This window comes from Mesitornis unicolor, unplaced genomic scaffold (genome assembly GCF_000695765.1).
Source record: "Mesitornis unicolor isolate BGI_N332 unplaced genomic scaffold, ASM69576v1 scaffold34753, whole genome shotgun sequence".
In the NCBI taxonomy this organism is placed as follows: Eukaryota; Metazoa; Chordata; class Aves; order Mesitornithiformes; family Mesitornithidae; genus Mesitornis; species Mesitornis unicolor.
This window is the reverse complement of record NW_010177275.1, coordinates 1-9,983: the sequence shown is the minus strand read 5'-3', so window position 1 is coordinate 9,983 and position 9,983 is coordinate 1. Positions and strand designations below refer to the sequence as shown.

General features: G+C 39.0%; 1 protein-coding gene across 2 annotated transcripts; it reads right to left on the bottom strand.

Moving 5' to 3' along the window:
* Positions 1-2,936: 2,936 nt before the first annotated feature.
* On the bottom strand, positions 2,937-5,859 carry ATF3 (activating transcription factor 3). Of its 2 annotated transcripts, XM_010182030.1 has the most exons (5): positions 5,821-5,859; position 5,780; positions 5,620-5,732; positions 4,597-4,704; positions 2,937-3,621 (listed from the first exon to the last, which is right to left on the bottom strand). In XM_010182030.1, the coding sequence occupies exons 1-5, from the start codon at positions 5,857-5,859 to the stop codon at positions 3,424-3,426; spliced, it is 459 nt and encodes a 152-aa protein (XP_010180332.1). In that variant the 3' UTR covers positions 2,937-3,423. The 2 variants fall into 2 exon arrangements, with proteins under 2 accessions (XP_010180332.1, XP_010180331.1); XM_010182029.1 differs by having other exon boundaries at positions 5,620-5,859.
* Between the last annotated feature and the right edge of the window lie 4,124 nt (positions 5,860-9,983).

Sequence of the window (9,983 nt, the reverse complement as noted above, 5' to 3'; positions counted from 1 at the left end):
CTCCTGGTCCCTGGAGCTCCTGGCCTTCTATCTGACCTCTGTATTACAAGTTATGACTGCGTGCCAATGGTTGAAGCCAAAAGCGTTCGTCCACATCACCGGCTGTCAAAACACAGGGACTTCTGTCTGGGTGTAGATACTTAGTTTTGGAAAGGCAGGGCAGAACATTTTGTTCATCTTTCCTCGTGCTTCTCCACACACTCACCCACACAGACGCACCCCCCAGCACACAGAGGAAAAAACCAAAGCCCTGATCATGCTATGCTACTTTAGTATCTTCCATGTAGCCATAGAAAGCAACCTATAAATATTAACGCTTCACAGCAGCAAAAGCATTAAACCCATTAGGTAATCTGAAAGCTGCAATAACTGTCAGCTGGTTGATTGCAAGGTTAGGAAGGGTTCAGGATTTCTAATTTTCAGTCCTTTAATCTAAGCCCTAGGCCACAAATAAGAAATTAGCCTGGAATTCATCATCAACCCTGAAATAACAAAACTTTGTTTATAGCTTGACTAGCAGTGACCAGTACCAATTTCACTTTACAAGATGCTTACTGTTGCAAACCTATAAAATGTGTTTGCTCTTTAATATGCCAGTGTTGTTTTAAGAAAACTAAGTTGTTCCTGGACCTTGAAACTTAGAATGAATTAAATGACACGTGAAGAAATATATATTAATTATTTTTTATTAAAGTATCAAAACAAACTTGAGAATAGAAAACAAACTGCTTTTAATGCATTTTAAAGGTTCTCCTGAATTAAGCATACTTCTAGAAAACTCATGCAACATACTGCTCCTGTCTAGCTGTTTAAACACACTTTTCCTGGGCACAGTCAAATGAACTTGAGTACCATCATTGCTAGAGTAGTGTGCAGGAGCACGCATGCACACACACGTACAAGCAGTAGAAAGCAGCTACGACTGCACATAAAAAGAAACAAAAATAGATTATCTTCTGACAATAGTAGTGGTACCGTATTAACATTTGGCATGCTAAGTAAATAACATCAAGCAACAAAAGCATGACGCCTGCGTCACCAGTGATACGGTTAAAAGCAACCATACAAATTCCCTAAGGTAGACACAAGAATTCTGTCATGATATTCTAGTCTCTGTGGTAACACTTATAACAGTATAGGAGGCAAACGGTTTTGTCTGCTGGCATTTGATGCACGAAAAGCAAAGCCAAGGTGTGTGATGCCTGGACGAGGCCTTGGTTTTGTATTTCCACATTACAGAAGGCAAATACCAATTAACATACTTTGATGGGTTTATTGTAACGCACTTCATGTATATCCATTCCCTGATAAACAGCTGGCCCAATTTGCTATGGAACTTGCCCTCTAAGCCAGAGAAGTCGCAGCAGAGGCTCCAAACTCTGCCTACGAGGCATGAATGAATTCTCACTGAAGTCAATTGAAGCTCCTTCCAACATACAGAAAGACAATGGATTCTCAGGACAGAATCGGACTTTGTACGTCATCTTTGTAACACATTCACTTTTCAGATACATGAAGTACATACCTTTAAAACATGATATAGGACATTACAATATATCCAGTTCTTAGGAAAATGTACTAAGAAGTTCTGTTGCAGAATATAATGATCATATAAGGATCAGGTATGATATCTGATAGACTCATCTGGGACTTGTAAGGTAGGAAGCTTATGGCTGAGGTATCTTTAATTTTAGCCTTTAGAACAAAACCACAATTTCAACACTGCGTAATTGCTGTAAAGTATTATGTACTGTAAGCTCCAATCTTATTGTCTGCTTCATTTAAATTGTGACATTAAGCAGCTTGGCACCACTGATGGAAGTACAGAATTTTGAAAGGTATAATCTCTGCACCCAATCATTCCAGACACTTAGTGCCTCATCTGTGGAAAAGACGAAGGGTAAGCATTCGCAATAGTGGTGTCTCAAATACAACTGTTGAAGTTTAGGAATATATAGTATTAAACACCAAGAGATGAAAGTAAAAAGACAGCGCAACACTTACATTTTCAGTTTTATCTTGCTCGCAGTATTTATTAACTTTACTTATTATGATATTAGTGATAAATAAGGATAGCATTTTCTTTTACAAAAAATTGTAAGGATATATTTTATAGGATTAAACAATCTGAGAATTTCACAGAAACATCAGAATTTAAACACTCATAGCTCCAACTGTTTTGTCCAGCAGCTCTTCTATCAGTTCAAAAACATCTATGGTTAGTATTTAATAAAAAATAAAAATAATTATTCACTACATCAAAACTTTTGACTCCTTTAGGTTTGAAGTAACACTTTTGATTGACTGTAGTTGCCACCCAAATGTAATAACAAAAGTAGCTGCAGTAATAATTTTTGTCTCTGAATCACCCGGCAAAAGGAAGTAATCCTGATCAGGATGGAAAAAGCTTTGTCAAGCTCTTATGCTTATTAAAGCTATCTTCATAAGCAGACTCACTGAAGTCCATGGAACCTCTTCCATGAGTGAAGGTTAACAGCATGAATTAAGGCTTGTAGGATTAGATCCTAGATGGTTTTGTTTTTTTGAAACTTTTCGTGATTCACGAGCCTGGCGTTCAGTCCTGCAATCGGGACAACTCAGGCAAAATCTGTATCAACGTCCCTCCATAGTTCGTTACCTTTTTTCCAGTGAGTTCAATTCACTGAGTCACCAAGTGGTGGTACAAGATCCTCTTCAGCAATTCAAGATAAAATTGTAGTCCCCAAAGGACAGTAGGTGAGGTTCCAGCTCATAAAATACAAACGTAGGTACATGAACATTTTACAAGGAACATTTCTTTGTCGCGCCCACTAGGCTTTTCAAATTCAGCCTCCGAGTCTTTGAAAAAACCTACACAAGTCTTGTGAAAAAAAATGACAAAGCTTAGTTGGAACTAAAGGTTGTTCGTGTGTTTGTGCATGTGTGTGTTAGGTTAGAATGCAACATCACGTATCAGTACATTCTGCCAGAAACCATCCTCCTGGAAACTTCAAAACTTTAAAAATACGCTCAGTCTGCTTTCACTACCAGCAGCAGGGAAAAGTAGTGTCCATCCAGCACAGCTGTCTGTACCACGTGCATCGTTGGAAGTCATAGTGTTGTAGCACAAATGTCATGAGTGCAGATACTGTATACTAGCAGAGAGCTAAAACTTCTGAAGCTGTTGTCTGTAGCTCCTAGGAACAGCAAGTATGACAGGTGCAAATCCTATATTTGAGGCAGAAGACTCTTCAATTTGATTGAGACCAGATCTTCCGAGGGGAAGAATTGCTGTCAAGCCAAAACAATTCTTTCTGCTTACAAAAGCAATCTGCCCTTCCTAAAGGCTCTTGACTAATAGAATCCTACACATTATGTCAGATCTTCCATGGACTCTGGTAGTTGTTAAAAACACTATAAATATTTCCACATTTGCCATATCACTTAACCTTGTAATGTGCCTTCTTTGATCTGTTGAATAAAAAGATTCCTTTCATCTTCAGGTGTCCTTCCATTTTGTGCCCGAACTATACAAGTGGGCCTGTGAAGATTTAGCATGTATATCAAATGCTGCTTCTCATTCTTTAGCTCTTCAATCTGGGCTTTTAATTCTGCATTGATAGTTTCCAGCTTTTCGGATTCCTAGTCACAAAGAACAGACACAACTATTAGACTGACTACTTCAAATAGTTAATTGCAATGTTTATCTAATAGCTGCAGTCTTCTATTGGTGGGAAAGCATATGGCTAGCAGAGAAAGAAACTGCATGTTCTTAGTGTCCTGTAATGACGAAAATATACATCCCCCAGTTGATAATAGTCTAAAAACCAGAGTGACAGTTACCTTCTTTGGCTTTTAGAGAATTGTAATGGAAATTGAAAAGCCAAATTCAGGCTTATATTCAGTTACAATGACAGGTATCCAAAGCATTATCGCTATCTTCTGCAAAATTGTTCTGAACTTTTGAGGTCAAAATTCTACCCTAAATTATCTATACTTCTTAATAACTCTTTGGAGCATCATGTCACATGTTAAACACATGTTAAACTAGGAAAGTAAGGACATTGCTTTTTCCCCACCCTCAACCCTGGATATAGGAAGAAAGACAGGTCTGATGCTGCTGTAATCTAGTTTTATATCATGGCAGAGCAGGTGAGGACACTACTGGGGTCTTAGGACAGAGACTTCAGGGCTAAGCTGCAATGCTGCAATGCTTAATTCCATAATGAAGTCATATGTTACTTGTTAGTGTTTGTAGGCTCTTAGTCTCCACAATGGGTACTATATGTAATAAGATTTTACTTCTTTTTGTACACATTCAAATTAATGTTATTCCCATAGACAAGACTGGTCACTGAAACAGTAATCTCCCTTTACTCCTACCATGCTTTCACTTTTTTCCAGTTTTAACCAGGTTTGGGATAATCTTAAAGGTCTTTTCCAACCATAACAATTCTATGATTTTTTAAATATTTTTTTATACAACTAATGTTTTGACAGGTTTACAGAGTTTTGGGTGACATCTTTCTGTATTTCCTACTATGACAGTGCCCCTGTGCTGTCTGTTCAAATGCTGGCAGGATGACAGATTGAAAGCAATTCAACCCAGTCACTTACTTTCTGCAAACATTCTGTTTTTTCCTTCTTTTTGTTTCGACACTTTGCAGCAGCAATTTTGTTTCTTTCCCTTCTTCGCTTTTTTCTTTCATCCTCTTCAGGAGAAAACTATCCCATAAAAACAGATATACACAATCTGTAAGACATCATGAATGCTCAACCTGTATTTTGATAACTTCTGCATTTTTAAAATCAACATGGATAGTGCTGTCAGTGCACACATCATAAGTTACATAAGGATGTGATTCTGACCTTGCTTGTTATACAGTAAAATGGTAGTAACTCCATTAGAATTGTCAATAAAAACCTGACTGGAGTTTGGATGGATGTAATCCATGTGATGGCTCATTTTAAATCAATGGTACTCAAAAAAACTTGCCAAGCATCTCCCCAGGCTGACTCTCACACATCCATCTCTCCTCCGCTTCCCAAGGAGCAAAAAGAGTGAGGGGCACAGGGAGCAGAGCGAGGATGTGGCATGAATGAGGCATTGAGAGTGCAGCAAACTAAATACAGCGTCAAAAAGGGGATATTAACACAATCCTTCAAGCTTTGTTTTGTCTCTTGTGGAGGCTTAGACCAAGGTGTAGCTATTTCCCTAACTCAAGCTATTTCTCTACTTTATAAGAGAAATATTTTCCATGGAGACTATTATCTTCAAGTAAAAACCTAGTGTGGACATAGCAAAGCCATGTCTATCTTAGTTTAGCTCAAGTGAGTCCTACTGGATGTTCCTCAGTGAAATCGAACTTCAGCAGTGACTTATTCCAAGTTCAGCCACAAGTAGGCAGGAAAACCAGATTAGTGCTTGCTCTAGTCACTGTAAAATAAAATATCCAGCTATAGGTCTCAATGAAAATGAGAAATACCAGAGTTTCCCATAAAACAGAAAGCAAATCAACAGGCTTAAAAGGATCAGATGTGCTGGAGAGGGCTGTCTGTACTTGATATAATTGCTGGTCTTGTGGTGAAACTATTAGAGAAGTAATCATTCACACTGAAAGGAAATTTAAAGAGTCATACCTCTGTTTTCATCATCGATGTTTCAATTGGCCTTTCAGAAACTGTCACCGTGTCCAATGTAGAAGACATCCTGTGGGCCTGACGCTTATTCTGAATGGCAAACCGCAGTTCCTCTTTCACCAGTGGGGTTAAATTTGTGAAATCATCAAACCCCAGTGACCCTGCAGGGGACAAAGTGGGAACAATTGCGGAGGCGCTGACTTCTAATGCAGATACCTGGCCTGAGTGTTGGACCATCATTTTGCTGAAAGGTAAAAAGAGATAATAATAATAGTCTTTCAACAACTTTAGAAAGGCAAATGATATCTCCTACAAGTATATTTTATAATGTGAAATAATGCTGTATTTCTTGGATTGCTTCAGTCCCCATTCCCTGACTACCTCAATTTCTCAATAGACTCCAGCCAGTTAGGAATTTGGTCACTAGTAAAAACTTCTACTTTAGGTTAACTTCAAGTTGGTATTCAAAAAATAATAATAGTATTAGTGTATCACACAATATCTAGGTCTTTCTGAAAATTATTATGGAAAAAATATGTATATGTGTGTGTACTTCGAAGTTTTAAACTGGTAATGTGTTGCAAATGACAACTGAGTAAATAGGAAGAGAAAAAGAATAAGGAACAAAAAATCAGAAAGCAAAAAACTACTATTATTTAAACATAGAAGAGTATCTCCTACCTCAGAGCTATACCACCACAAAATTCCAGCTTCAAATGGACAAAGCATACCTTAATCTGTACTACTTTTAGGTAAAACACAAAGTGTTCTACTAGAAGCTGAAGTTTGCTAACCAAGACAGGATCTGTCACAAAATTGTCATGCTCAGTTTTACAGAGAGTTGTAGATCTGGCTATAAACTCCTGAAAAACAGTTCTTAATAAGAGCTGGCAAAAAGGTAAAAGTCTATACACACTCTGGGGCTTCAAAGCAAGGGCTGAGTTAGAGGGATTGATTTATGAAAAACGTGAAACCCTTTGTTTTATTTCTTTGCTCTTGTAAAATCTGAAACTGTCCTCATGTGCCCTCAACAAGAGGTTTGAAGTTCTTAAATATTCATGGTCAGATCTCCTGCTGATATAAAACAGCATGACTGAAGAGACTTCAGGGGAATTATGCAAATGGACACCCATGAAGGAACCTCATCTCTAGTAGTTTTCCTAAGAAAATGAACCTACCCAACAGTGCTCTCTACTTTCCTCTTTTTAGTCATTCTTACTAATTTTTTAGCCAGCTTTGGAAGGAGAAAGGGCCCTCATGTGCTTTGTGAAATCTGTGACCCCACTGAGGAAGAGAGAGGCAAAACTCAGCAGTCAGCCACCCAAACACCATGGGCAACCTAGCTAGCTGATGCACACAGCTCTGCATGACACAAACCATCTCTCGCCTAGAAGAGGTGAGATAAGGGGTCTAGAAGAAAGCTAAGCACTTTTTGTGGGTGGCCCAAGGGACAGAAGATACAAATCCACAGGAAAACAGATTGCGTTACTTCTCTTATTCATAAAGTGACTTGTGTTAAATTAGATTTTACCACGTTGGTCTTCCAGCTTTCTTTGGTGTGTAAGTTTTGGGGTTTTTAAAATAGCTGTATGAGTAATTACAGTTTGTATTATCTACTCTTGATTAGAACTGTAATAATTATAGCAAAGCAATTGTAATTAACTTAGTGCAGGTAAGCAAATAGTTGCCTCAAGGTAGCAGTATGGGTAAGTTAAATTTCCACATGGTCAACTCAGAATCACACAGTTCCCTCTACACTACTTCTGTAACCCAGCAAGGACTGTTTGAGATCACATACGTTGACAAGAAGACACATTTTGCTCAGAGATATCTAAAAATATCTTGTAAATCCACACTGGTGCAAATGAGACTAGAATCTGGTTCATCGCTAAGTGAAGTAAATATAAAAACATGAGGACAGTGAATTGCCAGTTGGTAGAAAATGCCATGTCCAGCTGCAGAGACTTCCTCACTTCTTCCTCACCCAGTGACTACAGAAGAACTGTAGATTTCCCAGAGTCTGGGTGAAATCCTGAACCCACTGAAATCAAGAGGACTTTTTCTGTTGACCTCAATGGGGCCAGGATTTCACCCGTAGTTATTAAAGATGAGGAAATTATTTGGAACTATTTGTTATTCAGAAAGACCTTGGGAAATTTATGTAATTCTCTTCAGAAAGCCCCTGCTCATGAGTCACATTTAAAGTACTGATACGGTTTAATCCTATAATCTCAGAAAGCTACCACTTACTCTTTTCCAACAAGTCAGAAACAGTCCTATAATTTCCAGCTGAAGTCCTCCCAGCATTATTTACCATTTAGGAACATTCAGCTTATTTAAATAGGCTAATTCCAGATGACACTGAACCCCTCATTGCTAGCAGAAATTTTAGCTATTTTCACTGAATGCCAGTCTCCTTGACTGCCAGCAACGGCTTCATTCAACAAAGTTAATTCTATATAATTCAATCAAATTGGGAGTCTTAAATTAACAGTAAAACTGTTTCTCCAGCCTACAAAGTAATTAATTGGGCTAATAATTTTCAAGCTCTCATGGTTTATTCAATTATTTTTCAGTTTAGCTGAACTCTTAATTAAGGTCAGCAGTGGCACCGTAGGAAACCAAGAATGTTTGTGACTGAGAAATTGCATTAATTTTGGATTTCTACTAGTTAGTGCTAAGTGTACCACGAGCAGCAACAAAACCCTACTATAATGTCCTTAGGTACTCTCATCCATCTGTCACTAGTGTAAAAAAGCGTGGTAGGGTGCCCACAGGGAAGGGAAGCACAGAGAGGCAAGTGTCCTTGACTGTAGAAACTTGCTGCTCTCCTGCCTGAACAGCTCACTGACCTCCCAGACATCCTGAAAGGCATCTCTATTTACTCAGACTTTAGGGAAGGGAGGGCATACTAGGGGGCTGAAGCCTGTGTAAGGATTTCCGCTGTAAGCCGAGTCCAAGTTTGCAGAGCTGTTTGCTTTCCTGGGGCTCTTTCTTGGGGCAGGGCTTCTGGACAGTGCCTAGCAGGGTAGGCTTCCAGCCTACCACTGGGATTGTTAGGAACCACCATGAAACAAATAACAAAAATAATCAACTTTATGTCAAATGTATGCAGTAAGCTGAAAAGACTCCCTTTTCATAACAAGGTAGATATTTTCCAGTTTTTGAGGAACAAATCTGCTTTTAGAAATGTTTCACAGGAATGAAAATTAGATTTAGCTATTTAAAAAAATGCAACAGGTTACCCTTCCCTTTCCCCAATTTTTATACAAATTGTACCTCAGTCTATAAGCCGTCAGTGGCATGATCTCATTTTCGCTGGTTTTATAAAGGCTGGGGAAACAGTAGGAATAAGTATATCAAGCCTTAAAGCGTGATTACACCTGGGCCTTTCTGATACAATCTCTGTTTGCTTTGTTAGACCTTTCATATGGACTCGGGCTCCAGGCTGGTTTGAGTTGAAGGTGCTGAACATTTCACAGACCTGTACTAGAAAGGCACAGCTTGTTCCCAGTGTGAGTTAATGCTTCATTACTTTATCCTTAGTTTTGGAATTCTCCAAAGAGAACAGCTTTTTTATTAATAGTACCCTCCCAATTCAGGTAGATTCAAACTACTTTATTCATTTGTTCTCCCTCTACTTTTTGTTTGTTCTTTTGCTGATGATTCATACAATCTACAGTGAATTTTAATGTCTCATCTGACAATATTTTAATATCAAGACATACTTCCTAGCTGTGTGTTTCTATTACTTAGGGGTATTCCCATTTAATATTAATATTTAAAAGGACTGCTTTCAGTCTTGTCTTTTTTCTTAGCTGGAGATGGCTGACTGTGCCTCTTGGTTTTATTTCTTCATATGAATTCCTTTTCCTCTGGTGCTGATGCAATAAACCCCGATAACCATTGAGGTTAATCTTAAACAGCATTAAGAGCAATTACAGTTCACAACCTCTGTGCACACTGGTTGACCTTAAGCTTTCTAACATCGCACATCATTCCTGAGCCATTCTCTGCTGCCTTCCAGCTTCTCAAGTGCTGTTACTAGCAGGAAAATTGATTTCCAACAGGAAACTCCTTCTCTGAAACAAGTTCGGTGTTGTGTCACACCTGACTTGATTAGGCAACAGTTTAGCAACTGATCTTCTTCATGTCAAGACACGGGGACAGTAAGAAAAGTGACTGTCCCTGTCTCACACCGAGAGTTCCCGTTCAATTTCTGTATATGTAATAGCTACATCTATACGCGGTCGTGCGGGGTCCCTCATCTGCTGGCCAGTAGTGCTACAGCCCCTCAGTCCCTGCCCCTGAGGACCCTCCGGCTTCGCGGTGTCGCCGCCGCCGCCCGGCCGCGCTCCGACATC

Excerpts from the sequence above, each read along its gene's own strand:
- ATF3 (XM_010182029.1), bottom strand. The coding sequence starts at position 5,859 with ATGATGGTCCAACACTCAGGCCAGGTATCTGCATTAGAAGTCAGCGCC. Across the intron at positions 4,705-5,619 it reads CATCGATGATGAAAACAGAG|TTTTCTCCTGAAGAGGATGA; the intron begins GTATGACTCTTT and ends TTTATGGGATAG. Across the intron at positions 3,622-4,596 it reads AAACAGAATGTTTGCAGAAA|GAATCCGAAAAGCTGGAAAC; the intron begins GTAAGTGACTGG and ends CTTTGTGACTAG.